This window comes from Coccidioides immitis (genome assembly GCF_000149335.2).
Source record: "Coccidioides immitis RS genomic scaffold supercont3.5, whole genome shotgun sequence".
Classification (NCBI taxonomy): domain Eukaryota; kingdom Fungi; phylum Ascomycota; class Eurotiomycetes; order Onygenales; family Onygenaceae; genus Coccidioides; species Coccidioides immitis.
Genome location: NW_004504307.1, coordinates 3,196,149 through 3,222,973, shown reverse-complemented (window position 1 = coordinate 3,222,973; position 26,825 = coordinate 3,196,149). Strand labels below are relative to the sequence as shown.

Genomic DNA, 26,825 nt, shown 5'->3' with positions numbered 1-26,825 from the left:
CAGAAATACAGAAGGAAAAAAAAAAAAAAAAAGAGAAAGAAAAAGAAGAACAAGAACAGGAACAAGGTGGAGGTGGTGCTGAAAACTATCCTCGCTCAGGCTTCCAGCATGGTCTCGTCATCATCCAGCCGGCTAGCTTCCATACCATCTTCCGGCGACAAGCTGTCACCTCTGGTGTACCCACTCTCAGCAAGCTTAGACACTTCCATGTCCACGTCTGACAATTCTTCGGTATCATCCTCAACCCCCTGCGCGGGTTCGGGTGCAACTCCAATGCTGCTTGCATCGTCCAGACGGCTTCGCGTGTCGTGAGGACTCTCGCCGCTCAGGATGTCCTTGTCGGCCTCTTCAAGGAAAGTATCCTCACCACGCTCGGTGTCCTTGTCGTCCTGGTCAGCAATCATAGACGCCTCAGGTGTTTCCACCTGATCGTGCTCCTCTGTAGCCGCAGGCTTTGAGCCGAGGACCTTCGACAGCCGTGCTCGCGGGCGGCTTCTCTTGCTGCCCGCCTTCTCCGCGGAGGATTTCCTCAGAGCCGATGCACCCGCACGACCCGCGGGCTTCTTTATCTGCCCAGTTTCCTTGGATAAATCGGCCGCATTCTCAACAGCCTTCCTTTCCCGCCGTGGACCTGGTCTGCTTCTGGGCTTATTTGCAATGGGCATCGGTTGGCTGATCACCTCAAGCTCGCGGTGTTCCACAGTGGCACGGCGATTGTACTCGCCTCCCAAGCCGTTCGCCGGGTAGTCTTTATCGTCCGACAACACCGAGTCCCAGTCCCATCGTTGCAGCCGTCGAGCAACTTTCCGGATCATCGAAAAATAAAAGCTAGCCGCCTCTCCATAGTCTTCCTCCTCTTCTGGCTTCGGACAGATTCCGCCTTTCCCCCAGGAGTTCTCGTCGTCCGTGTCGTAGCCGGTGGGCAAGCTTTGCAGCAGCCGTCCTGCGCGAGCAAACGGGACTTCCTTCTCCCGACGCGTACGGAGAGAATTCCACGCATCCATCCGGCGCTGAGCGAGAACATAATCAACGCGTTGCTTCCGGTTTTGTTCGAGAGCTATCTGGTGCTGCGTCATTGGGCGTGGACGTCGAGAGCCGCCGGGGCCATTGGAATGCATATCGCCGGAGACGTACTGGTTCAAAATTGGATGTCCGGCGCCAGGGGGTGCGGGGGAGGAGGTATCGGGAGTCTGGTCCATCCTCGTTTTCAGGACCAGGCGCTGCGGCTGGCTGCCCGGTGGTCGATTGACAGACGAATCCCTCTTGGGCCGTTTGACACGAGCCCTAGAGGTCTGTGGAGTGTGCCCTTCGCCAAGGTCTTCGTCCTCAAGAGCCCTTTTTGCTGGGTTCAGCGGCGTGGACGCGTAGACATCGCTACGGCGACCACCCCTACCTCCCCTCGAAACATTGGGCGTAATGGCTACGTCCTCAGAAGCCTGATCATCGCTTGCATAGTCTTAAAAGTAACGATCATGTTAGCAACCTGTAGAAAGAAGCCAAAACCCTACGGTCAAAAATTGATAAAGAAATCGTGACGTATAACTCACCTTTCCTGGGGCGTTTGACATGTCGGAAAATAACGTCATCTTCCTCCAAGATACCTAAAATAAATCAGTAACAGTCGTCTAGTAAAAGGGTGCCGAGAAAAAAAAAAAAAAAAGAGAGAGAGAGAGAACATACGCTTCCGCTCCCGTTGCTTGTTTTCGCCATACTGGATTTCCTCGGGCGGGTCCACATTCTCGGCCTCGGCCTCTTCTTCGGTGAGCTCTTGCATCTCGGGAACCTTCAGCGGCAGCCCTTCACTCCCTTCTCCGACGGTACCAGGGCCAAATGGATTTTCCAACGCGGCTTTCTCGGAGAAGTCACTCTCCAAGTAGTACCACATCAGCCATAAAAAGGCTCTAGCGCGGCTCTTGCTGCTCAGAGTAGGTCGCATGACCAAGTCGAAGAAATCCCCGGGTGGTGGGAAGTGTAGCTCGGATATTCTGGGGGCATAATGGGATAAAACGAAGATGAGGTTGACCGGATTCGTGCGAGGGATTGCATGGTTCTTGATTTTCTCGATAGTACCTGGCTGTTCAACATCCTCCGATGCCCCCTTCAAGATGGACTTAAGACGGGGTGCGTCCTGTAGCTGCTTGTAGGCACTGGAATCTTGATGGGCCTGGAGGGACGGAATCGAATGGTAAGTTCGTAGCTGGGCACGCATCTCCGGGAAGACTTTTTTTTTTGGTCAAGAATTAGCAAGGTAGGCGTTTTGTGGGGGGGGGTGGTTTGCCTTGAAGATAGATTGGGACAAAAGCGGACTGGGACACTTACAGTTCAGTGTGGTATTCATTCTCCCAAAGTTAACTAGAAGGCAGACCATGGCCATGTTGATGGCGGCCGACCTCTCGTTCTGAAGCTTATCCTTGAGGATCTTGCTTGTTTTGCTGCTCTTCGCCATAGCATCTAGATAGATATCGGCAAAGGTATGGTTCTTATCGCCCTCGGGGAACCGAGTAAAGCAGGGGGTTTTGTCCTCGAACACGCATCTCAAAAACCGATATTGAATGTCCTTCCGCCAGAGTGGAATGCCGTCGTCCTTCTTGAGATGCCTGATTTTATTGCCAGAGTAGACGGATCCGATCGTGCCATTCGTCTGCTTTCTGGTGGTGGTGGTGGTGGTGGTGGTGGTGGCGGTGGTGGTTGCATTTTCGGTGCCCGTGTGGGACTCGGACTGCGGCCGCGGGGCGGAATTCCGACGGGTGTTCGAGTCTTCTGCCTGCACGCGACGCGAGCTCTTCACGGGGGTCTCTGTGGAGGCTGGTAGAGATTCACGGGACTGATCAGCTTTGTCACGATCGGGTTTCCGATGAGCTGATTCCGCCTCAGTTGGCTTGTCGGCCGACGGCAGACTTGAGCTTGGAGGTGGGCTTCTGGTCGCCAGCAACTCAGGAGCTTTGGAGGAAGGTTTGGGAGAGGTGGTGGTGGTAGTGGTAGCGGTGGTCACGTCGGGACAAGCAGCTTTGGACTCGGCCATTGTGGCATCCGGCGAAGTAGGCCGCTTCTCGTCCCCGTCTGTTGCTTCGACGCCATTCATCTGAGACTGTTCCGTGTGACGTGAGACGGGCTCCGGCTCAGGTTCCAGCTCCGGCTCAGGCTCAGGCTCAGGCTCAGGCTCGGGTTCAGGCTCGGGTCTGCGGGAGGGAGAAGGAGCAGCGTGGGCAGAGGCGGCGGGCGAGGGAGAGGTGTCGCGAGGGAGAAAAGCAGGGCGACTGGCCATCGTGAAGGGGGAAAGGGAGAGGCGGTGGGTTGGGAAGTTGGAAGAGAGGAGGAAGAGAAGAGGAAGAGAAGATGGGGGCGAGGTTTAAAGGGGAGGGCGTGGGTTAAATTAGTTAGCTAGTTAGTGGTACGGCAGAGAGTGTGTGTGTTGTGTGGGAGGACCCTGATTTACTGTCAGAGCTGCTTTGCTGCCACCGCGACTTGGCCGGACAAAGCGACTTCCCGTAGGTTTTTTTGGTGTTCGAAAGAAAAATAAAAATAAAAATAAAAATAAAAATTGAAATTGAAAAAGAAAGAATTGAAAAAGAAAAAGAAAAAAAAATGTATGTTAAAAAGAAATAATGAGTAGTTACAGAATAACTATGGAGTATTCAATATAGTTATATATCGATCAGGTACTCCGTAGTCTGCAGATCAAACACCGCAAATCTCAACTTTGTAAGTAAGTAACTAGTTAACTAGTTAACTGTTCAGTAAACATCCAAGTTTGATTTAAACCAACTTTGTTCAATTCAATGGATGTAAATTATAGCATCAGCACAGCTATCCTAACTACCACAGGAGAGGCCTACCAAAAGCTTCCACATGAACTTTCTTAAGATTACAGAGTACATTAGTATAGAGACCAGAACTTGATATCAGGGGAGAGTCCAGGCTACATGTGTGGGAATATGAAAGTGATAATACGTCAGGGCAGAGGAATGCTACAGTCTGATAAGACTATAATGAATAATAATAATAATGCTACAGTCTGTAAGTATCTCCAAGGGCATCCACAAAAAAAAAGAAAAAAGACCATCAGATAATGATCCACAGATTCGGCTTGTTTAGCAGATCAGCGAAGCGCGTTGCACGTACCGGAGTGTAGTCAGATCCTCGGCCAAGGCACGTTCATAGTTCCCTTGCTGGTCTTGTCTTCAACTCTGCTAATGATATTACATGCATCGCCTTCTGCTGGGGAGAGCATTTCACCATCACCACGTCTGGTCCATTTAACTCTATCGTCGGAAATCATGGTGGTCATCAATTGTCATTCCCATAGTTATAGCTCCCGCGACTGATTCAACACCTCCCCACAACACAGCCGAAGACATGCCATCCAAGACAGCTGCCTGGTTAATTAGGTTTCAGCAGAAGTGTCTGATTTGGCTATTCCGTTTGTCCAAAGCAAGATATATATATAAAATATATACGGAGCATACGGAGTAATATATATATATATAATATATACGATGTTATATATAGATAGGGAAAGGCTAGAAGGGGTTAGATCGATTACGTATTGGGTAAATCAAGCCGTATCATCCCCCACGCTATCCCCAAAATGGCCGATTCTAGACTGCAGCCTTACCGAGATAGGCAATTGACCAGACTCCACTCTACCAGAACGGGTTAGCTGGGAACGGAGCAAAGGCTTGATCTGGCAAGATGTATGTAACAGTACATCATACATACCTACGGATGCGGTTTTGCTGGTCACCTCTGCTACTATGAGAAGGCCCGTCGAAGAGGGAAAAGAAGAGTAAAAGAGGATAAAAAAGAAGAGAGAAAAAGAGGAAAAAAAGAGAGAAAGAAAAAAAGAAGAGCAAAAGGAAAAAAAGAGAGACAAAACAATATCATTCATAGTCTAACGCTCCAAGGTCAAATTTGCTAATCTACACGCTTTGCGCCGCGAACCGTCGCCTCACCCAGGAACCGATGGAGTGCAGCCATCTGAAATACTTCCACATGCTCCACCTTTCACTGGCCTTTTCAACCCGGTGGTGAGAGCTCATCACCGAGAACATGAATGCACCTCCGTGGCTGACCGCGCAGATACGCTCCGGCCCGCAGCGCCAGATACCGAGCCCGAGAAATTTCCCGTGCGCCGCCATGAACGTCCCTATCATCCGGTTGTGCTGCAGACCACCGTCCTCACTCAGCAGGACGGGATACGTGGGCTGCCTGGCCTGGCGCTGGACGATGTAGCTTGTCTCGCCCGGCGTGAGAGCCGCTCGCCTCAAGCCATCTAGCTTCGCCTTCCATTCCCCTTCAGACGCTTCGTCCCCGAAGATGATCCCGGCGCCCTTGCCGCTGCGGATCGGCTTTAGCAGGTAGCCATCCTTTGCCTCCGGCTGGCTCTTGCACCGGAGCACAAACTCCTCCAACTCCGGCGAGCCCGGTATGAATGTCTCCGCGATGCCGTCCCGGAGCACCCGCGCCTGGTCTTCGCTCAGAACGCCGTGCTGGCCGACCAGCGCGTCCAGCTCCTGCAGAACGATGCCAAGCATTCTCTTATCGTGCACCAGAAACACCGTCCGCAGGTCGTTAAAACAGCGGAGAGCCAGCTGCCGTAACATTTCGGGAGACAGTGCTCGGAGTTCGCGTTGATGCAGCTCCAAGCCCACCTGGTGGATCTCCTCCAGCACCTCTGCGTTGTGGATAAACCTGGCCGACCTGTGACTCGCGGGCAGCTTGCGAGTCTCATCTTTGGCGAGCGCACACAGCTTGTATCCAAATTCAGAGTCTTCACATGGCAGGAGGCGCAGGTCGTCCGGTGTGATGAATTTGGGGGGGGTCCCCGTCCGCCGTTCCACCTCCACGGCAAAGAGGTGGATGTCAATCCCGTACTCTTCGCCTTTCAGGAGGTGGAGTGGGCGGGTGGGATCGAACAAGCTGAGCAGTCCCTTGACAACCTGAATATCTTTTTCGTCAGCAAACTTGAGCTTGTGGGAAGGATACGCATCTCGTTGGGGAGGGGGTGGGCGTCTACCTGGTCGGGCTCCAAGACATTTAAGAGGCCCTTTTCTTCGTTTCCCATGTCGCTCAGGCCCTGCTGCCCCGCTGCGCTTACGCAGAAGCCGTTGAAAGAGAAACGAGCATTGATCTCGCAGATAACAAACTGCTCTTCGACTGACCCGGGCTCGGCACCAGGGGTTGCTTCGTCGATGAGAAAATCGGGCCGCCAGGATCCAAGACACTGGTTGTATGGACGGACCGCGTCGGCAGCTTCATGCGCCATCCACTAGTAGTTTTAATTATCCAGGGTTAGAGAGATATAAGGGACCAAATGCGAAAAGCACAGAAGAGGGAGAAGAAGTAGGCGCGTTTTACCCGTAAAAGATCCTCTTCCTGTGGCTCCAAAGGCATCCTCTCCGGAAATTTAGCCACGCTATCAGTCCACCATCTTTCCACGATATTGGTGATGGCCAGAACCAGCGCCTCATGCAGAGCCTGAATATTCTGGTAATGCTGCGGGTGAACCAGTATGGGATGTGGGCAGGCAGCCTGATAGAATCCTTTGGGCCATGAGTCGCGAGAATACTGGCGGAGAAGGTGAGATTCCATCTGCTCTCTCTCTTCCGCTCGAACCGCCACATTCGCACGCAGCGGCACGACGGCCTTCTCGCTGTCGGTTTTCAAGAAACATATCTGCTGGAGACGTGCGCGATCGGCCTGCTCTATCTGAGACTCCTTCAAGACCGCCATGGTGTATGATCGTTCATGCCCTGAAGACTGCGCGAGCTTCACACCTACAAGGCTGAGACGCCGAGCTCATTCTCTCTTGAGTATGTAATTTTATTTTATTTTTTATTTTATTTTTTTATTTTTTCTGGTGCTGAAGAGTCCAGCCCGCGATTATTTGGTTATTACGCCATGCCGCCCGATAAAAGGGGGATTCGCACGCCAGCCCAGGCGATCGTTGCTGCAGGCCTGGGGTGATGTGCATCGGGAACGGGGCGAGCTGGAATGTCCGGAGCAACGACGGAGGAAATCAGTACAAAGTTTGTTTTCGTTCTCCACCACCCGAAGGCGGATGCATCCGATCGATTACGGATTGCATTTCGGGCGACCACTCCCTGGGGCCCAGCTCTCCACCTCGTTACATAGCCGACGATGCAGCAAGGGTCAGGGAGATAATGCCGCCACTGGCCACAGTCCCAGGACACACACACACACCCCGGTCAACGATCAACACCCCACAAAGTAAGCCAGCGCCATTCACCCAGCTTCATCACACATCCCGTCGCCTGGGTTCGTATCCTGATCACGAGATTCCGGGTGATTATCAGATCTCTTGCTGAGATGTTAATTTTTGCCACTTCGTTTGCCTCGATGTTCCGGGCAACGGCACGGATGTCGTGCGGCGGTCGTCGCTGGATTGTGAATCACTCCACTCACTCGTGCGACGGATTTGCTAATTAACAGAGTCTGATAATCACGTATGCAAACGGATCATCCACCGGGACTGTGAAGCAAAAGAAACGGCGACATACATGAAAGAGCGGATATTAGGAAAAACAATCTCGTTTGCTAATTGACATTCGCGCGAGACTTTGTGCTACTCGGGCAATTCGGTTTCTCGCGTTGGGCAGGAATAATACGGGCTGCGGGGGGTTTTGCATTCGGCAGAACCGCTGGCGTCAGTTGTCTGCAGCAGGCTTGAAGGGAGCTCTCCCGGAATTAGTTATCTGGACTTGCGGGTGTGCCTGTCCTGCTCCCTGCCCGATAAGTGTGCCAGCAGTTTGCCAGCATGCCCGTGGCAACCCCGAAATCAAATCTCTATACATTTATTTGAATATTCCGAACCGTGCTAGAGTAAAATAGCTCTTGGGGCCCTAGATCTATCAACACTACGCCCGGGTAGCCAGTGAGGCCCATCCAAGCAACCAGCATACGTCTCAATCTCTGATTGCCCGTCTCCGCAGGCAGTGAAGCAACACGTCGAGCCGCTCAATGCGTTCTTCGCGAATATGTACAGCATTATCCAAGGGTGGCAATATATCACGGTCAGCTAACAAACCTTTTGACCCAAAAATCAGCCAAAGGGTTGCTACAAAGCTTTTACCAAATCATACAGAATGCCGTGCTCCTTGCTTGTAGAAGGAGCCTGTTTTTCCCACCCAACATCAGGTTCCATGCCCCGTCAAACCCTCCAAGCTCCCATGCATTTGTTAAAGCCCGAAACCCCCCCTCCCCGGTTGCGGTCAATGACGCGACCCTGAAAGAATGTGCAGCGCTCTGAGCCCCGCAAGCAATCTATCGACCAGTCCAACACTGGAGTTGAAAGCCGCCAGCTCATCATTGACTTTGAAGCCAATCCCTTCCCTCTCGCTAGAAGTGCTTTCCGCCAGGCCGACTGCCCTTACTAAATAATGTTGCAGTGCTCTAAGCGTGCGAAGCGGGCTCGACGCCGCGATTGAGACGTCTTCGGGGGAGTTGGATATCCATATTGTCTTTTTAAGTTTTGGGAATCCGTTAAAGTCAGACCCAGTGACGTGCGTGTATGCTTGCTTAATCGTCAGTTGCAGCTCTTCCCTTGCGTCAACACCAAAGAAAAAAAAGAAAAAAAAGAAAAAAAAAGAAAAGAAAAGAGGATGAAGAAGAAGAAAAAAGAGGGGAGAGGAAAAAAGCTTTGCGAAAGAGCTGCTTACCTCCCATGAAAGGAAAACAGAGCCAATCCCCGACTTTTGCCCGCCGTGGGAGCACACAGTTTGTGGCTATCTTGTCAAAACTATCGCACGTCTGACCCCAGACAGTATATGGATCTCCGTTATCAGCAGCTGATACGTATGGCGTACCCGTACAATCCAGTAAAATAGGTTGTGGTACCACCTGCTCGGTCAGAGCGTTTAAGAAATTGTGATATATGCCGTCGTTAATATGTATGTCGCCAACGGGAAGCTTTTCGTCTGCGCCGATTCCATTACCTAAACACGCACGAGGACGAGTCCCGAGCACTCGACATACAAGGTAGAAAGCTTCTTCTGCAAAATAACGGCCAGGTTCAGCGAACCATCTGAGATGTTTCTCATCTCCGAAATACTGTCGAATACTCGTGCGTATCGCCGTTGCTGCGCTTTCAAAATTTCCAAGTGAGAACCCGCCTCCGATATCAATCGTGCGGATCGGATGTCTCTGGTCCTCTCTGAGACTCTGGTTAAAGTCGTAGACCTCGCGAGTGAACGCTATCGCCTGCCGGTAGGCATCGAAGTCTGCTGCGCTTGAGCCCACATGAAAACAGAGCCCAATCACCTTCATGTTGAGTTCTTGTGCTAATACCAGGAGTTCTTTGGCTTGTGGTAGTTGAACTCCATATTTGGAGCCGAGCCGGACGCGGGAAGATGGGTCATCTGCCCATAGGCGAAGGTACAGCTCTGCGTTGGGAAAATAGTCAGCTAGCTTTCGAAGCTCGTCCTCCGTGTCAAACATCGTTTGGGTCACGCCATGCTCTTTGGCATAGAGAATTCCGTCTTCCGACTTGAATGGTGCGGCGTAGAGGATTCGATGTGGCTCAACGCCGAGGTTTAAAATCCGTTGCATCTCGGATTGTGAAGCGCAGTCAAATCCCAATCCATGTTCTGCCAGAATTCTCAAAAAACGAAGGTTGTCGTTGCACTTGACAGCTGCAAATTGATGTTAAACCAAGGCATATTTCCGGGCTCGGGAGCGCCTGCAAGCTCACCGTAGAAAGGCTCTACATCAGAGAGCTTGCTTTCCCACAATTTCAGCTGGTTGTGAATGAAAGGCTCATCGCCAACGAAGAACGACTCTTTGTGACGGATACCTGTTTGCAGATGCTCTTGGATCACTTTGTGAACGGTGGATGGTATGACGCCCCCCGCACAGGCAGGCGGGATTCCTTTCTGGTTAACGACCGGCATCGAGGAGAATCACAAAGCTAGGCGATAAGACTGGGAATGCAACTGTTGCCCTCAAATAACTAGCGTATTTCACCCGATCCTTATATTTATGCAACGTTTGAACAGCTCGTTTTGAGTTCCCCTCTCACATATGTAGTAGCTTGGATGCGAATCCTATGTTTAATCATCTTGATCTTCGCCTCGTTTAACACGGCCGACGAATTGTTCCCCGAGAAGGCACGCCGGTTGTTGCCCAGGTCTGAACTTTCCGTTGATTCGTAACGCCTTGTCCGGAGGATCGCCACGATGTCCGCTTTTAGAGGCTTGCCGGCACTTTTGTTGCATTTTTCTTTTGCCTCTCTGCTTTCAATTCTTTTGTGGCTAAGTGCTAAAAGAATCCTTGTTCGCATTCAATTGTTTCTATCAGTGCATGCCGCTTGTCGCACCCTTCCCCCCCTTGCCCCGGCAGCAATGAGGCTGTCTGAGCATGCAAGGGGGACGAGGATGATAGGTCTGATCGACGACAAATTCACTTTGATGGCGCCGACAAGCCAAACTTTGATCGTCCTTTGCCAGGACGATTTAAAATATTGACTGCAGGCATAAGGTGCTGAATTCCTAAAAAAGTTTGCACATCCTCGCCGACGCTCCCGGCATGCGGGTGTCGGTGCTGGCTGAGCAAAACTCTTACAACGGTAGCTCGTAATATTTGACAAGCGATCGTGAAGCTGCCCGGGTTGCGAGCTTCCGGGATTGGCTATATCGTCGGTAGGCTCTGAATGACGAACTGCGAAGATCAAATACCGCATAATATAGTAAACCTTCCGTCAAGAAGGAGGCGCGGAGAAAAAAAGAGCTCTTAAATCCCTCCGTTCTCTCACTAAGGCATCCGACTAAAGATTCACAGGCAGGGAAAACATACAAAGTGTGATTCGGCATAATGTGGAGTAACCTTCGCAGAGCGTACAGGCCCGCGATGGGAGCTATTGGGAGGTCCCATTCGACTGCCCGTGAGTGTCGCACCCGCAGGTATCCTCCGGCATGGAATGATTACACAGAACACTTATCCAAGTATCTAGGTTATCATAGCTCCATCTCGCAGCTTTATGCCTCTGATATTCGGTGTGCAAACGAACAAGATCACGTCCGTTCCGTTCACGAGCTTCTGGGTGAGACGGGGGTCTTGAAGATCAAACTCGGTTTCGAAGACGATGAAAGTAAATATATGCAACAACTGATCCTGAGCCTACACAAGCACCACGGCCACGGCTTGCCCATTACCCATTCTGCGTCCCGAGGCTGGTTCTGGGACGTCCGACCTCTTCCCGGACAGAATCAACAAGCAGCTTCGAAGCCGGCTCGCTCGGAAACTGCCAGAGACTTCCCCTGGCACACAGACTGCAGCTATGAGCACCTTCCACCGCGGTTCTTCGCTTTGCAGGTACTACAGCCAGATCGTTGCGGCGGAGGAACGTTGTCGATCCTCGATGCCGATAAAATTGCAGGTCTATTGTCTCCAGCAACAAGAAGATCTCTCTCCAGACCCGAATATCGCATAACCGTCCCGGCAGAATTCATCAAGAGTGACGAGAGACATATTACTGCGCCTCTTCTCAGCAAGGATAGCGGCAGCGGTGCAGCTGAGCTACGTTTTCGCGAAGAGATCCTCGAGCCCTTGACCAACGGCGCGAAATTGGCGTTGCAAGAGTTTGGAGAGAGCCTTCAGAGCCCCAACGCGAAGGCTGCGACACTACACCTGACGCCCGAATTGCTTCCTCGAGGGTCGATTATTCTCATTAACAATAGACGTTGGCTTCATGCGAGGAGTGAGGTGAAAGACCCACGTCGCCACCTGCGCCGAGTGCGATGGGACGCCAGGCCGTTTGCTGCTGAAGAGGCATTGGGCCTATGAGCATCTTGCGTCAACGGTGATGGGACTCGGTTGATTGTGGGGGGTTGACGACATAAACCGACATCTACTCCGTATGTTAGCACATATCTGACCACTTAGATCAATGATCGACAAACTACCTTACGAGGTACGACGGAGTGACCCCTGCCATCCACCCGAGGCGATCTTGGAGTCCAAATTGAGTTTGATTCAAGGGTTTCGGAGGATAGTTCGAATAGGCCGGCTTAGCGTTGACACTTTTCAGGGAATATTTGGAGCAGGGAATATTTGAGTTTGGCTGGAATCAAAATTGCTGGTCCATCCGCCACTGATCGAGCTGGTGCCCAAGTGTGCAGTAGTCATAATATAGGGGAAGCAACGTCAAAAATTGACTCCACATCCCGCGAAAAAAAGAAAAAGAAAGAATATCCATCGTATGCACGCAAGTCACACAGCCCAGCCCGATGTGTTCAGTCCACGGCTAGCTGAAGGTGGCGAGAGCTCGTCTAACATATTGCCGCCCGTCACTCTTCACGCAAGCCACAAAAAAGAAACGTGCCAGAAGGATGATCGGGTGAAAGACAGAGAGCACATCTGCAAATGCATATTTCCATTTCAACCGAACCATTGCTGACATGCTTGTCTTGACACCCAAGTGGCTGCGCATGTTCCTGCGCAGCTCCGCTAAGAGGGGCGCGCAATGCCATCCCTGGTCAGACTCCGAGTCTGCCTTCGTGCAAATCGGGCATGGCGACCCGGAGGGCCGGAGCACAAAGGGAATGTGCACGAGTGAGCCGGGCTATATGTAACGACACTAGGCACGCCCGGGGGAAACAGACGCTCTTTGGCCTGTTGGTCTGTCCTCATCTCGTCAACCAAGGAAACCGTCATCTTTGAAGAGAGAGAGAAAAAAAAAGGGAAGAAACGCTATATGAGAAACAAACCAGCATGACGCCAGACCACTACTCACTCCAGGATATCCTTGCGATGGCCATGGTCCATCCGTTCTACTCTGCTGCAGAATATCCCCCGACGCCAGAATCTGCCTCTAAGATCCTAGCAGCCGCCCGGCTCAATAAACAAAGTGTCCTCGACCTCAAGCGTTTTCCTCTTACGCGGAAAGAGTCGCTGTAGGTACATGCATGCTTTGGATCCTCAGTTCCCGCTCACCTTCTTGCTGTGCGATTACACCTTTGCTAAAAAGAGCGAATAAAACCGCGTAGGTACCGCACAATCCAGAGACTATCTGCGGATCCTGACCCTCGAAATGGATACCGCCAGCAAGCATATATCAGCGTTACCGGCGGAGGGTCAGGCGGCGTGCCCATGGTTTTTGTCACGGACTCTGTTGAGAATAGACGGCAGCGGGACGTGACAGGCGCACTGGTCAAACACTGTCGTCTGATCGAGCCGGGCGATTGGATGCTCACGATGCACATTGCAGGGCATTTTTACCGGTATGACTACCCCGCTAACATTCATGTATCGATAGTATTATGGAGCTGATAGGATCTAGGGCTCTTGATTTGATAACGGAGATAGCTGAACAGGCCGGCGCAGGCGTCTTCTGTGCCGGAATCTACATGCCCTATGCTGATGTTGTCAAAGCGCTCATACAGTATCGAATCAATGTCGTGGCTGCAGATGGCAGCCAGATCGTCCAGCTCGCAGCTTACATATCTTCGCTTCCTCCCGAGGAACGAGAGGGCATCAATGTTGACAAGGTATTATACACATCTGAACCCTTGGTTCGCACACAGAGGGCTTTCATCAGGTCTGTCATGGGCCCGGTTACCATCTGCTCCATTCTCGGCAGCTCAGAGGCCGGGGCGTGGGCCGTGGCGAATTTAGACTTGACCGGTGACACAGACGACGACTGCACGGAATTTATCTTCGACACTCGATCAATGGTGATCGAAATCCTTCCACTCTCCGTAGAAGACCCCGACCAAAGCGAAAACACTGTCAGCCTAGCTGAACTCCCCGAAGGTGAAGCAGGAATTGTCGTCCAGACTTCGCTGCAACGATTACGGAATCCACTGGTGAGATACGTGTCCGGCGACGTGGGATCCCTCCATCCGTTGCCAGCGAGCGCCCTGGCTAAAATCCCGCCCGCCGAAGCTCAGCATATGAAGCTCCTGCGATTGTACGGACGTGATCGTCGCTTCAGCTTCAAGTGGTCCGGCGCATATTTTGCCTTTGATCAGGTGGAGGCGCTGATGCGCACCGAGAATTACGGCATCCTGCAGTGGCAGATCGCCCTCAGCTACACGGATGGCACTCCGGAGACTGCCCTAGAGATACGTATCTTCCGCCCGGACGCGGACAATCCCAAACTCGTATCTACCAAGGAGCTGGTCGCGATACTTGAGAAATTTTTCGGGCTGCTTCCCATTAACGAGATGCTTTTCCGTGTGACTTTCGTTCAGAGCACCGAAGAGCTGGAGCGGAGCAAGACCGGAAACAAGGTGATCAAGTTCGTGGACCGTACAATGAAGGAATAAATATTGAACGGGAGATGCACACAACCTGGGCTCTCCCTCCCCTTTCACACAGATCAATATCATTGAGACACGTGGGGAGTTGGGAGTCATAAAAGCAATCCCAGCCTTGCATCTTTCCTTTGCCAGCATTAGAGGGGAATCGGAGACTCCTCAACTAGTATTTTGAGGATTGATTTCAGAGACAATTATGAAGAATGGTTTACGAATGACATACCCAAAGAGATAGTAAATAGAAGAAATCTCTTGACACTCAGATATTATTCCGTTACCGTATGTACCATTTTGCTAACTAATAACTACCCAGTAAAAGCGAGCGGAAAGAATCCGTCCTTTTTTTTTGTTGGTTCTTTTTGTCCCTTTCTTTTTTTTTTGTTTTTGCTTTTGGTTTTATCCTTTCTTCATTGCTTTGCCCTCATGAAGAATAACTGGAATCACACCGTCCGCCCTGTATCATCGGGGCCATTTTCCAAGCTCGAACAAATTAGAGATCCGAAGAGGTCAAGACGCCGGTGAAAACCTCCAAGAGGGCGAGCAAGGGATATTAGCATTCACCCGGAAGGTAAAGAGAGCAACAACGGAAAAAACCACACTCCGCCTCCCAGAACTCATTTGCCAATGACGACGCGCTTCGAAAAAGGACGATGACTCGAGAAAGCCCGCGCGCGCGCTTTCAAAGTCGAAAAATCCATTCCATCTGAGTGTGCGTGTTCAAATCTCCACTTTAAATTTCTCCTTCGCATCATTATGATAAGAGTTCGAAAGAAAACGAAATCGTCCCAAAGGATATCGAAAACTTTTTTGTAGGCTAATAAACCTCATCGAACCCCGCAGATGGAAAGAGAAAATCTGTTTCCCGCCCAAATACCGTGGGCCGGCTGGAAATTCAAACCAACGCCGCTATGCAATGCAAAACAAAAAGAACCCGTCTATTAACCGCCGTCGTTTCGCCCTGCGTGACAACCGAGGAGGGACACTCTTAGTGCCATGTAAACGTTCCGAAGCCCCAAACGACATCTATTAACACCAAGATCTCTCCGTCCAGTTATTTTTTTTTTTTTTGGAAGGCGAAAAGAAAACAGAGACAAGGAAACTGTCACTCTTTGAAGGTCAGGTAGAATCGAAGCACGTAAACCGATGACGAGCTGTAGAGACACAGCGGTAAAAGGTCATAACGAGAACAAACATAAAATACAGACAACACCCCGTGAAATCAAGAAAAAAGGAAAAAACTGCAGTATAAGAGATCTATTTAAAACGCACGGATCGATGCAGTTCGGGCAAACATTAGATGGCATGAAAATCGTAAAGAGCACTTTTTTTTCGGAGGGAATCAAAAAGCACAAATGCGTTCCGGCTCGGCAATTCGCTCGAGCTAGCTCCTCTTTCAGCAGCGGCTGAACGACATAGGGGGTATCAGAATTAAGCGGTCGTAGAAAGAGGAAAAAAGAGCAACGCTATCTATGATGTTCATGCAATCTCGGTTGGACAAGCCCAACGACCACCATGCGAACAAGGCCCGGAAGCAAAGAAGATCGGACTGCATCGAAGAGCGCATCTAAACCGTAACCGAATCGACGAGTAACGAGCAAAAGTAACGAATAGCAAAAGCATCGATGAAAAAGAAATTCGTCGCAGGTCATGACCAAAACCATTCAGAGACAAGAATTTGGGAAAAAGTTAAGTCTCGGTCTGATCTATTCTTCTTATGTCGAGACGAGACTCGTCAAGAAGAGAAAGATTCAAACCAAGACCCGCATGGTCATGGGAAGAAACTGATGAATGGTTTTACCACCAAGAAGATGGCCCGGTGGGACCAGATGGGTTGCCGTAGCTGCCTCCACCGTAGCCACCGCCGTATCCGCCGTAAGATGGAGCACTGCTATAGCTTCCACCATAGTTGTTGGCGCCACCACCATAACCACCGCTGTAGGATGGAGTACCACTCATTGGAGGACCGCCACCGCCCATGCGACGCATATCACGAGTGGCATTGGCACCACGGCCTCTTCCACCACCACGACCGCCGCCACGGCCGCCGTATCCGCTGCCCTCACGAGCAATATTTTCCAAGAAGGCCGGGACTTCCTGGTGAGCTTCTTTGAGTAATTCGATCAAGTCACGGACGACACCGCGGTTGCCACGGTTGAAGAAAGCTGTGGACAGACCGGTGTTACCAGCACGACCAGTACGGCCGATACGATGGACATAGTCATCGATGTCGGTGGGGAGATCGTAGTTGACGACGTGAGTAACATTAGGGATATCGAGACCACGAGCAGCAACAGCAGTGGCAACGAGGATAGGGCAGCGGCCGTTGCGGAAGTATTCAAGAGCCCGCTCACGCTCACGTTGAGTGCGGTCACCGTGGATAGCAGTTGCAGGGAAATTCTGGTTGATAAGGAACTCAGATAGAGAATCAGCCATGCGCTTGGTCTCGACGAAAATGAGAGTGAGTCCAGTTCCATGGGTGTGGAGGATATCAAGCAGAACGGAGCGCTTGTCGGCGTCTTCGACGTATTCGACCTTTTGGGTGATGTTCTCCGAGGTGGATCCGACACGACCGACAGACAAGAACACATAGTCCTTCAAGAAGTCGCGGGCGAGCATCTGGATGTCACGAGGGAATGTAGCCGAAAACATGAGGGTCTGACGTCCGTTGACAGGTGGCATATCCTCTCCCTCGACGATGCGGCGAATCTGGGGCTCGAAACCCATGTCCAACATGCGATCGGCCTCATCAAGGACGAGGTACTTGATATTGCAGAGAGAGATACGTCCACGTTCGATCAGATCGACAAGACGGCCGGGAGTAGCGACGAGAAGGTCACAGCCACGTTCAATCTGGCGGAGCTGAGAACCGATATCCGCACCGCCGTAGACGACGCATGGGCGAACCCAGGAGCGGTAAGCGAACTTGCGGGCTTCATCGTAGATCTGAGACACCAATTCACGGGTAGGGGCCAAGATCAACGAGGTTGGGTAGGCTTTTCGCTGACGGCCATAGCTGAATTGGTTGGCGTTTTGTGTTGGGACCGCGGAAGGACCGTTTTTAAAAGCTTGAGAGAGAATCGGGAAGAGGAAACCGCCAGTTTTTCCGGAACCGGTCTGAGCACAGGCCATGAGGTCACGACCACCCATGACAATTGGGATGGAATACTTCTGGACTGGGGTCGGTGTCTTGTAGGTGGCAAGTTTGATGTTGGATATCAAATGGTCATCCAGGGGTGGGTTTGTGAAGGTAGTCACTGGCTCTGGAACATCGTGACCTGAGGCCTCGACAGGAATGTCATCGTAGTTGGCGAAGTTGATACCGGTATGCTGCTTGGACGGGTCGTTGGGGACGCCGAAGAGTTCACGTTCAAGACGGGCATTTGGTGGACCGGGGATATGTTTTCCATCGCGCCACTGACCATCACCGGATCCACGGGCAGCACCGCTACCGGCACCACCGTGGCTCTGACCGCCGCGATGACCAGGGTGGCCATAGGCATTTGGATCGAAACGAGCACCACCGCCGCCAGCAGCACCCCAGGCAGGGGCACCGTTGATATTATTTGCTCCTCGAGGAGCCCAGTTGTTGGGAGGAGCACCACTTTTACTTCATGAATTAGTAACTACTAGAAAAGAAAGGGGTGGTGTAAAAAAATGGGGGCAAGGGCACGTACTTAGGACCCCAAGAGCCAGGGTTCATTGGAGGACGACCTTGTGGAGCAGCACCATCGACAGGCATGGTAGGGCCGGCGCGTTGCTGACCACGGAGGTGGGGAGGAATGTACGGGGCACGACCGGTGGCATGGCTAGGGGCGTGTTGGGAGTCCTCGAGCGAGAGGCCAGCCATTTTCAAGGAATCAGCCATGATTGAATATGGATCTAACGGAGGGACTGATGTTAGCCGGGGGAAACAGTGGTATGAAAAAATTTCAAGATAAAACAAAAAAAGAACCAACAGACGTAGACGGTCAAATCGGACGGAAAGGGAGCACAACATACTGAGTAACAGATGATTATTTGAAATGTTGATTGTTTTTCTTTTCGCTGTTGTGTCTGGTTTCACAGGGTTCAGCTGCTCGAGAAGACCTGGGACAGGAGTTCAGACAACCGATGTGAAAGGAGAAAAGAGCGACTGAGACAGAAAGCAAGTTTCTCAAAGGGACGACTCTTCTCTCAGACTGTGAATCTGGGGTTGTGTTTGTGAGGGAGACCTTAAAAAAAAGAAAAAGAGAGACAGAAAAACAGAAGAAAAGGTAAATCTATCTCTCTCGGATCTAAAGGTCTAATCACGCGAAGCTGATGGAGAAAGGAAGGAAGAAAGACAATCAAAAGCAAAGAAAAGGAATAACAAGGAGACCTGTAGAAGCTCTGTTTGAGAAAGGGGGGAATGGAGGGAGGATGTGAAGGATGAAAAGACGCGAGTTTGATGGCGAAGAGGTTGTGAAGAAGAAGAAGAAGAATTAAGAACGAAGAGGCGAGAGAAAGGAAGAAAGAAGAGCGAGTGGGAAAATTACCAGCCCGAGCTTGTCCTCTTTGGGACTAGTAGGGCTTCTGCTTCGAAATTTTTTTTTTTCTTCTTCTTTTCCTTTTTCTTTGGTTCCCAGGCAAAAAAAAAATAAAAAAATGCAAAATACCCAAATAAAAAAATTAAAAAAATTAAAAAAATTAAAAATCGAAAAAAAAAATTCTAAAGGGAACAAGAAAAAAGAAATTTTCAAAAAAAAAAAAAGCTTCACCGCAAGCCGAACAACAAATCCTAACCAGCGAGACAACACAGCAGGCGAACGGTGCCTCGGGACTGACAGGTCATCAGAAGTTCGCCCCCAATGCTTGTCCTGCCCCGATACCTGCATCCCCAGCCTACTTGCCCGTGAAATCTCTGTCTCCCTTCAACCAAGAAAATCGCCGAGTTTACCAAGATCGCGGGAGAACACGCCCAGGGGCTCCGCCAGCCTTATCGCGGCGATGGACGCGGCCTCGAAAAGTCAACCTTTCGTCTACGGCCAATGAAAATGGTCACGACAGCGTTGGCGAAAAGCGACTCCTCGTTCGAATCAACTTTCGCCGCCGCGCCCCCCGTCCTTTTGCCACCCCCCGGCATACGTACCGTACATAGTTTTCTTCCACCGCACGCAGCGTCATTGGAGGCAGAACTGGCCAACCGTGATTGGGCGCAGGATTCAAATCTAAGCCTTGGCCGTCTCTCCTTCGCTCGGGTTTTGGGCTTGTCTCTTTTTTTTTCTTTTTTTTTCCGCCCTCTGATTCATCTTCTCAAAAGGACAGATCATAACCATCTGGGAAACCCTCAAAATTATCCCCCAAAAAAAAAAAAAAAAAGAAAAGAAAAGATAAGAAAAGAAAAGAAAAGAAAAGAAAAGAAAAGAAAAGAAAAGAAAAGAAAAAGGAATTAGCGTGAACTGACATAGGCACAACACAACAGCCTGGGTCGGGGAAGGCGTCAGGAATTGGAATAGTTACTGTAACCTGTAACTATGTACTCCGTAGTGAGCCAAAAAAGGTACTTATGATCTCAGAAGACACAGGAGATGGTCCAATTCGAAAAGGCTGGCAACCTCCTCGTATAACTGACTCTAAATGTAGACAAATGCATTTCCGCTCTTTCAATGAGTTCTCACAGGAACAGGACAAACTCTCTGATTCAAGCCTGTTGTAGCACACTGACGAACCTACTGTCCTCCGAGACTTGAACTACCAAAGTCGGTGGCAACCAGTTTGGTGAAGATGCTTTTAGGAGTCTGTTGCCGGCCCCGACCTGGAGATTGGATGCCAACTATGAACCGAGAAAGCCACAGTTGCTTCCAAACGCGAGAATTGCCCGACATGTCCCCAGTTTCTATACGGCTCTGGGTCAATTCGCGGAAAATTTTCGAGAACAAAGAATCATTTATTTATTTCGGCCAAAAATGCTAGTGTGGGCGATGTATATAGCTAACAGGCCTTTCAAAGGGAACTAAAAATTCCGAGCAACAGTCACCCGAAACCCTCGCGAGGAATGTCCCCGGTGTGTACGGAGTGCGTTATGTAGGAACACGCTGCCGAAAAGGTCAAAAAAGGAAAGATGATCCAAGGGAGATAGCTAGAAATAGGATCAAAATAAATATCATCTGTTTCCCTCAAATCCAGCTCCGGCCAACGCTCATCACTTCCTCCCAGAAAGCCCGTCCTCCCATATCGCACACACTGTCCATCCACATCACCTGCACCATCACTTCCTTCAGCTCTTCCCACGTGCTTGGCCCTCCAGAAGCGAGGACTTCTACAAGTTTGTCGGCAAACCACCCCCTATCCGGCGTGTTTCTCGCCGCCATCCCCCCCAGCACCAACGACCATAGCAGCATCTCACCAGCGGGCCCCCAGGCGGTCAACGGCTCCGACTCAGCCAACGCTGCTCTTGTCATCGATGTTATCCGCTTAAACGGTCGGTTTGCGGCCGGAAGTGGGAAGATAACAAGCATGCTGTATATCATTGCCGCAAGGCGACAAACCTCGTATGTCTTGTGGTGCTGGATGGATTGCTCATCTAATTCATAGATAGAGGGTAGTGAGAGGAGACTATATTGGATCCAGTTGCGGCGATCAGCGATGCTGGCCAGCTCGAGGTTTGGGAGGACGCCTTGGGAGTACAGGTTTACGACGTTGCTGTAGTCCCGCATGTTCTGAAGGACATCGCAGATGTTGTACGGCAAGTTCGCCTTAAGGATGGGGTCCATTTGGCCGTCATCAGCCAGCTCGACATCGTTCATCATCGTCGGCCAATGAGGTGTTCGCCCCTCCGCACTTTCTTTGAATATGGGCACAAATGGGAGCCGCGGTCTGACAAGGTATTTGGTTGATAGCATCACAACCGACCTACAGGAGTGAGTGAGTAACCCATGTCTCATATCCTTCATGCGAACAGACGGGAATCACTTACGTTGACAATGTCACCGCTAAGCCAGGCAATTTCATCTGTGAAACACCACCTCTCATCTCAATAAGCGCAAGGAGACCCTTGACATGATGATCGTTCAGCGATAGTCCGCCATACACATCCAGCCACTGGAGGTTGCGCAGTGGTGCTCTCGGCCACGTATCGGGCACGCTCCATTCGGAATAATCAATCCGATTAAAAGCCATACACAACACGGCGAGAATGACCTCGTCCGAACACGCCTGGGATGGGTCCTGCATCATTCTGTTCAACTCTTTGATCGTCTCAGTCTCACAGACAATCTGCTCTAGTTTCTCCTCTCTTGTTTGCGGGAGAAACTGCCCACCCTCGAGTCGCTTTCGCGTCTGCATGTGTCCCGCAGCACCGTATAGAAATGCAGTAAAGAGGGGAGGACTGGTCATTGCCCGGGGCATCCAGTTCTCAGCTGCTTCCTCTCGATCCCATTTTTGGTTTGAAGCACCTAGAACCAGTCCAGGCCAAAGCTCAAAGGCAGCTGGCTGGTAGTCAGCAAAGAGTGGCCAGTGCATACATACATACATACATACATGCACAGCACTCAAACCTTCCCGCCTTATCAACCTCTGCGAGGAAGCCTCAAATACGATAGTGGTCAAAAAGATAGAGAGAGGGCTTGAAGGGTAGAAAACAGACTGACCGTATCGCATCAATTTGCTAATCATCGATTCGCCCAACATTGACGGATATACGTGGGTAGGGTTAGACAGCCAGGCCGTTAATTGGTTAAATGGACCATCGACATGCCTCTGTGTAATTCCCGGGCGAGTATTAGTCCGGGAAACATACGTTGCGCCGCAATCAGGTCGGTGTAATTCTAGGGACAATGGCGAAGCCCTACTCGGGGAGGGCTGAATTGCTTTGTCTTCAGCCTTAGCGGGAGGATCCTCTAATTCTCTAAACGGCGGGTTCGAGGATGGCTTTAACTCGTCGTCCGAGAGTGTAGCTGAACCTTGCGAGGAAGGCCATTTCGGTTGATGGATTACCTGCTTGGAACCGGGTAATGGAGGGTTTAAGACCTTTGCATACGGTTTCTTCGCGCTGCTCTTCTCTGATCGCCCAGCTCGGTGTTGACGCCAGATATACTTACTGGCATGCGATCGGATGACGGTCCGATTATGTGATTTTTGAACCTCAGATATCGGATTGACGCTGACAAAGTGGAAAACCTCTTGGGGCGGCTTGGACGCCTTCACCTGTCCTTCATTCGGTGACGACACAGGCAGATGTTCCAAAGGTCCGAGCTTACGGTTCTTTGATGGCATTGGTGCTCTTTTTTTACCCGAAAGAATCACCTTCCTCGGACGCTGGACCGATGTGGAGCCTGCAGCTAGATGGGGTATTATGTATTTTCAGCGCATATTCCTCCGGAAATAGAGAGGTGAGAGGCAATTGGGGAGCTGCCTATCAACAGCCAACCATGAGTTTCATATCGCTTCGTTCTTGGTGTCCGCGTTGCAGGTTTTTCTGCGACTCGTATATGCTTGCAGGAGTGAAAATCTTCTCACAGCTTGACTATTCCAACGAGCGTTGGACCTGAGCGGAGCTAAGCCACGTGTTTTTCTTTTTGAAAAACTAACAAGCAGGCAACCAAACAAAAAGAAAAAGAAAATTAAAAGACGAGAGCCACGCGCACCCAGCTGCCGGGACGTATGGGATGTCGGGTGTATGTCAATGTGCACCCAGGAGCTCGAGGAGGACCGACGTAGGAGAATGATATGATCAGAAGCAAGGGAGGGCGACGACTTCAAAAATTACAGGGGAAAAGAAAGCACTCAGCAGTCCGTATCGACGGAAGGACGGCTTATGGGCAACTCCTCTTGAGCGGGAGGTATGAAGGCTGTTTAAAACACAGCGGTAAAGCTGTTTATTACACATTGCTGCCATACTCTGCGTAACTGCATGGCAGCTCCTTTCGAGATGTCGCGCGTCGTCGGTCGATGCGGGCGTTCTCTCCAATTTGCTGCGGTGTTACGGACTCCCGTATTGGCGGCAGAGGCAAGCGGATATTTGAGAAATAAAGCAAGCATGCCAAGCAGCCCCCTGGTCTGTCCTAGGCACAGCAGGCCAATGATGGTGTCCATTGGAGTGAGGGAAAGAAAATCGCTCCCGACAAAAACAGCCATTCTGGATCCCATAAGCTGCAGATCAAATGGGTCAAATTCAGACCTGTTGCACGGTGTGTCACCTCTTCTGTCGGCACTTGCACATTGCAGAAGGAAACAATCAAACCAGTTGGTGACCGCCCAAGCGGCTGTTTGGTCGTGTTGACGAGGCTGGTCCATGTCCGTAACCGGGTTTCGGGCGCTCACCGGCGTTTTCTGTCCCATGAGTGTTGACTCGTTACTCGATGGTGCTGATGGCAAATACGATTACATAGTCAAGCTTTCCACAGAGCTTGAGAGCAGCAAGCAGCTGCAAATAGCTATTATCACTTTCTTCAACTCGGTGATATCCTCATTCCGTCTATCTCAAGACCACAGGTCACACTGCATATTCTCCCATGAGAATTGAGAAAGGACTCGGATACTGGCATCTAGCGACAGCAACCAGCAAAGGAAGAAGTCTAAGCAGTGTCTAACTTAACAGCCATGCTTAAGGAAACACACACTCTCGCTTTTTCTCACTTTCTCTCTCTTCTCTCTCTCTCTCTCTCTCTCTGTGTGTGTGTGTGTGTGTGTGTGAGTGTGTGAGAGAGTGAGAGAGTGAGTGAGTGGGTGAAACTGGGGTGGGTTGCAATCATGCCAAACACATCTCAGCTGACTGTGCAGGTTTGCCGTTTCTGCGTGAAGTCTCCTAGAAAGCGAAATATCTCGCACTTTTGTTCTACACTTGGGAATGCGGCCGCCATGTTGTCTTCTGGACAGCTACACAGTTAGTTAGCCAATTGGTGGTCTGGATCTTGTCATTCCATCGCATCCCGCTATAAGGTTTCGGGCAACGTGGGAAGAGCGCGTTCTCCATTCTGGTCCCCAAGTCCTCGACTGGGACCACGAGGTATCGTTCACGAACTCTAACCGACGACGACAGGGGAAAAGATAGTGCATGTAAATCCGTGCATTTGTATTATGCCTTGATGATTACTATTTACAGAGTGGCAGATAGCGTGGATCTGTCGCACAAGAAAGAAAACTCCCCCAACGGGACAACCGTCACTGTGGAGACCTCAACTCCTATCTTCCTCGTGTTCATGCACGGCGGCGCTTGGGAATGCAGGCAGTTGGCTGAGGAGTGCTAGGGCTGGTGCTCGCAGGTTGGGTGGGAGTGCGAGTATCCGCTGGTGGGATGCTAATCGGGACACCGGCCTTGGAGCATTGGTCCACAACGATGTTGGAGACGGCTATAGCCGAAAAGGGTACTATGGTCAGGAACTGCTCTTCCTAAGTAGAGGGCGGGTAACATACAGATGCGGGCTTCAATGTTGGGGCAGGCCTTTTCAACGCAAGGCGTGATCTTTCCTGGAAGTTCGGGCTTGGCGCAGTGGCACTTGAAGTCGGTCAACTTCTCGCACCCGTCGTTGCCGAGAGCATCGATGAAGCACATGAGCTAAAAGACAAGTATCCTGTCAGAGGGTGATCTGTTATATTCAATCGACGGGAGAAGCTTACGGCGCAAGGTGGGATATTTGGAATCTGGGCGCTGGCGATGCCGGCAGCGGCCAAAGCAACGAGGGTGTGAGAGAACTTCATCTTGATTCAAAGAATTGTCAACGGCCAACTGACGACTAGAGCACAGAATCTGAGAGAATAACACTGGCTTGTTCCGCAATCCTTGAGGCGAGCTGGTAAACGGGGGGAGTCGAGGGTCCAGTAGGCTCCTTTTATATCTATTTCAATGCCTGCCTCAGTGTCTCACTTTTGGAGGATAGCGAGCCAAGTTGCATCCGCATGGACCATAGGCTCCAAACACAACCCATCTTCGTCTTCGTTTACTGGTTTACTGGTTTCAATGGGAGTCTATTGGAATTAAGCACGCGGGGGTGGAGCCTCTAAGGGGGAAATTGAATCTTTTCACATGTGTTGTGGCCTCCAGGACCGAGGAGGGAACCAACATGTGTTTCCCGGCGAGAAAGAACAACAAAAAAGATAATAATCGCACCCCCAGATTGCGGGTGCATGTTGGCTGTCAGGGTATGAAGGGCGCACCTTCATGCATGCAGGACGCAAGTAGTCACCAAAACATGGACCTGCTAATCCTACGTCTTGGAGACTATCATCGAATCTCAGGGCAATTGTGATCGTCTCTGCAAATATCCGAGTGGGTGGCCAGCTTTACCAGAGCATTTGGCGGTTTTCCCCGCCTAGTTAATCCTTAAGTTCACTCGGGGCGGAGATGGTACAAGGGGACAGCAGCTAAAACGTCAGCGAAGGTCGAGGCTCGAGACTATGGTTAGTCAGGGCCACGGCCCATCCTTCCCATGGATCCTTGGCCTCCCAATCGAAACCCTCCGCACTATGAAGACGATGTGGAGCACCAGAGGTGACGACGGGTCCAATCAAAGATCATTGTTTGTTTGTGGGTAAGGATCACGGATTCGATTTATTTTTGCCAGGTCCCCTACCTTTGCCCATCGATCGTTGACGATATACTCCGTAGTTATAGTACAACTTAGTTAACCTATCTAGTTACATCGCTCTGCATATAAGCTTGGGAACAGCTCGCGGAGCACGCGATGACTAGATGGCAGCGAACTGGCCATCATATGTAGATCGATTATCGGTTAGCTTCCGAGAATCCTCCACTGCCAGCAAATGCCGATGGCTTGAGTTTTCTCCGCGTTGGCCCGTGTAACTGCTTGCGTATTCCGTACATATATACAAGTTTATAATCATTACTCTAAGTGTGCATGCTATCTTTGTCTAACCCTTGCCTACTTATACTTTATGATCTCGCCCCGTACCCCGTACTCTGGAGTTACTTCACTAAACCAATAATTAGCGCATCTCCCAGATGAATCCATGTAAAACCCTTGCATGAATATGGGAAACAACCCACCATCATGACGCCGAATCTGCCTTCGCCCTTCCAGTCAATTGACTGTAAATGATCCACGGACGGAGTACAGTATCCTTGGTATCGACGGTTGTCAAAGAGAAAAAGGCAACAGGCAAACAATTGTTGACGGGAGTCTGCAGAAATGTACCCGCTTAAAGTTGCTTTCTCTCGAAGGTGGGCGCCACACTATTCGTTAACCGCAAACACTATTATTGTTGAGAATCTCCCATGTGATGGAGCTGAAGAACAAGTCCGGTCAGACATAGTTAGTCCATATACTCTAGGTTGCGGATCCCGCCGTTTCCTATCCACTCCGTAGCCTGCGAGATGGGGACACAGACCAGCTGGGAAGAAACTACAAGAACAAGCGAGTACTCCGTATAATGAATGCATATAACTAGGAAGTCCCACGTTGCTAATTCTACATATGTCTGTGGGCTGCTGAGAAGAGGACTTTGAGGCTGGTAAAACCCTTGACTACTACATATTTAGGTCTGATATACGTAGCACCAGTTCTGCAGGGTGCATATGTATGTAGCAAGAAACATACCGTCGTATCCCACCTACATAATCCTTCAGGGCGACCAACG

At 50.7% G+C, this 26,825-nt stretch overlaps 9 protein-coding genes across 9 annotated transcripts; 3 read left to right on the top strand and 6 right to left on the bottom strand.

Moving 5' to 3' along the window:
• Positions 1-95: 95 nt before the first annotated feature.
• CIMG_09568 (INO80 chromatin remodeling complex) lies at positions 96-3,265 on the bottom strand (the record flags this gene model as incomplete). The annotated part of the gene is made up of 4 exons (XM_001239946.1): positions 96-1,456; positions 1,548-1,601; positions 1,681-2,220; positions 2,320-3,265. The coding sequence occupies 4 exons, from the start codon at positions 3,263-3,265 to the stop codon at positions 96-98; spliced, it is 2,901 nt and encodes a 966-aa protein (XP_001239947.1).
• A 1,599-nt stretch (positions 3,266-4,864) lies between these two features.
• Positions 4,865-6,821, bottom strand: CIMG_09567 (uncharacterized protein). Its single transcript, XM_001239945.2, has 3 exons — positions 6,358-6,821; positions 6,017-6,268; positions 4,865-5,939 (listed from the first exon to the last, which is right to left on the bottom strand). The coding sequence occupies exons 1-3, from the start codon at positions 6,730-6,732 to the stop codon at positions 4,920-4,922; spliced, it is 1,647 nt and encodes a 548-aa protein (XP_001239946.1). The 5' UTR covers positions 6,733-6,821; the 3' UTR covers positions 4,865-4,919.
• A 302-nt stretch (positions 6,822-7,123) lies between these two features.
• CIMG_09566 (ornithine decarboxylase) lies at positions 7,124-9,972 on the bottom strand. Its single transcript, XM_001239944.2, has 3 exons — positions 9,710-9,972; positions 8,679-9,650; positions 7,124-8,533 (listed from the first exon to the last, which is right to left on the bottom strand). The coding sequence occupies exons 1-3, from the start codon at positions 9,906-9,908 to the stop codon at positions 8,232-8,234; spliced, it is 1,473 nt and encodes a 490-aa protein (XP_001239945.2). The 5' UTR covers positions 9,909-9,972; the 3' UTR covers positions 7,124-8,231.
• An 891-nt stretch (positions 9,973-10,863) lies between these two features.
• CIMG_09565 (uncharacterized protein) lies at positions 10,864-11,799 on the top strand (the record flags this gene model as incomplete). Its single annotated transcript, XM_001239943.2, has 1 exon — positions 10,864-11,799. One exon carries the CDS (start codon positions 10,864-10,866, stop codon positions 11,797-11,799), a length of 936 nt encoding a protein of 311 aa, XP_001239944.2.
• An 875-nt stretch (positions 11,800-12,674) lies between these two features.
• CIMG_09564 (uncharacterized protein) lies at positions 12,675-14,537 on the top strand. The gene is made up of 3 exons (XM_001239942.2): positions 12,675-12,908; positions 13,002-13,235; positions 13,295-14,537. Exons 1-3 carry the CDS (start codon positions 12,727-12,729, stop codon positions 14,280-14,282), a joined length of 1,404 nt encoding a protein of 467 aa, XP_001239943.1. The 5' UTR covers positions 12,675-12,726; the 3' UTR covers positions 14,283-14,537.
• On the bottom strand, positions 14,532-18,699 carry CIMG_09563 (ATP-dependent RNA helicase DED1). The gene is made up of 3 exons (XM_001239941.2): positions 18,273-18,699; positions 17,948-18,152; positions 14,532-17,874 (listed from the first exon to the last, which is right to left on the bottom strand). The coding sequence occupies exons 2-3, from the start codon at positions 18,136-18,138 to the stop codon at positions 16,068-16,070; spliced, it is 1,998 nt and encodes a 665-aa protein (XP_001239942.2). The 5' UTR covers positions 18,139-18,152; positions 18,273-18,699; the 3' UTR covers positions 14,532-16,067.
• A 1,458-nt stretch (positions 18,700-20,157) lies between these two features.
• CIMG_09562 (uncharacterized protein) lies at positions 20,158-22,733 on the bottom strand. The gene is made up of 3 exons (XM_001239940.2): positions 21,771-22,733; positions 21,208-21,722; positions 20,158-21,143 (listed from the first exon to the last, which is right to left on the bottom strand). Exons 1-3 carry the CDS (start codon positions 22,503-22,505, stop codon positions 20,408-20,410), a joined length of 1,986 nt encoding a protein of 661 aa, XP_001239941.1. The 5' UTR covers positions 22,506-22,733; the 3' UTR covers positions 20,158-20,407.
• A 164-nt stretch (positions 22,734-22,897) lies between these two features.
• Positions 22,898-23,579, top strand: CIMG_13620 (uncharacterized protein; the record flags this gene model as incomplete). The annotated part of the gene is made up of 3 exons (XM_004444862.1): positions 22,898-22,906; positions 22,967-23,071; positions 23,298-23,579. The coding sequence occupies 3 exons, from the start codon at positions 22,898-22,900 to the stop codon at positions 23,577-23,579; spliced, it is 396 nt and encodes a 131-aa protein (XP_004444919.1).
• Positions 23,580-24,279: 700 nt separating this feature from the next.
• CIMG_09560 (proline rich antigen 2) lies at positions 24,280-24,929 on the bottom strand (the record flags this gene model as incomplete). The annotated part of the gene is made up of 3 exons (XM_001239938.2): positions 24,280-24,580; positions 24,645-24,786; positions 24,849-24,929. The coding sequence occupies 3 exons, from the start codon at positions 24,927-24,929 to the stop codon at positions 24,429-24,431; spliced, it is 375 nt and encodes a 124-aa protein (XP_001239939.1). The 3' UTR covers positions 24,280-24,428.
• Between the last annotated feature and the right edge of the window lie 1,896 nt (positions 24,930-26,825).

What these genes read in the sequence shown, in the direction of transcription:
- CIMG_09567 (XM_001239945.2), bottom strand. Translation starts at nt 6,732, where the DNA reads ATGGCGGTCTTGAAGGAGTCTCAGATAGAGCAGGCCGATCGCGCACGT. An exon ending in AGGAAGAGGATCTTTTACGG is followed by an intron (nt 6,269 to 6,357) that starts GTAAAACGCGCC and finishes TAAAACTACTAG; the next exon opens with TGGATGGCGCATGAAGCTGC. An exon ending in ATGTCTTGGAGCCCGACCAG is followed by an intron (nt 5,940 to 6,016) that starts GTAGACGCCCAC and finishes AAAGATATTCAG; the next exon opens with GTTGTCAAGGGACTGCTCAG.
- CIMG_09566 (XM_001239944.2), bottom strand. Translation starts at nt 9,908, where the DNA reads ATGCCGGTCGTTAACCAGAAAGGAATCCCGCCTGCCTGTGCGGGGGGC. An exon ending in TGATGTAGAGCCTTTCTACG is followed by an intron (nt 9,651 to 9,709) that starts GTGAGCTTGCAG and finishes ATCAATTTGCAG; the next exon opens with CTGTCAAGTGCAACGACAAC. An exon ending in CTGTTTTCCTTTCATGGGAG is followed by an intron (nt 8,534 to 8,678) that starts GTAAGCAGCTCT and finishes CGATTAAGCAAG; the next exon opens with CATACACGCACGTCACTGGG.
- CIMG_09564 (XM_001239942.2), top strand. Translation starts at nt 12,727, where the DNA reads ATGACGCCAGACCACTACTCACTCCAGGATATCCTTGCGATGGCCATG. An exon ending in CTTACGCGGAAAGAGTCGCT is followed by an intron (nt 12,909 to 13,001) that starts GTAGGTACATGC and finishes AAAACCGCGTAG; the next exon opens with GTACCGCACAATCCAGAGAC. An exon ending in ATTGCAGGGCATTTTTACCG is followed by an intron (nt 13,236 to 13,294) that starts GTATGACTACCC and finishes GATAGGATCTAG; the next exon opens with GGCTCTTGATTTGATAACGG.
- CIMG_09563 (XM_001239941.2), bottom strand. Translation starts at nt 18,138, where the DNA reads ATGGCTGATTCCTTGAAAATGGCTGGCCTCTCGCTCGAGGACTCCCAA. An exon ending in CCTGGCTCTTGGGGTCCTAA is followed by an intron (nt 17,875 to 17,947) that starts GTACGTGCCCTT and finishes ATGAAGTAAAAG; the next exon opens with TGGTGCTCCTCCCAACAACT.
- CIMG_09562 (XM_001239940.2), bottom strand. Translation starts at nt 22,505, where the DNA reads ATGCCATCAAAGAACCGTAAGCTCGGACCTTTGGAACATCTGCCTGTG. An exon ending in AAGGTTTGAGTGCTGTGCAT is followed by an intron (nt 21,723 to 21,770) that starts GTATGTATGTAT and finishes GCTGACTACCAG; the next exon opens with CCAGCTGCCTTTGAGCTTTG. An exon ending in TTAGCGGTGACATTGTCAAC is followed by an intron (nt 21,144 to 21,207) that starts GTAAGTGATTCC and finishes TCACTCCTGTAG; the next exon opens with GTCGGTTGTGATGCTATCAA.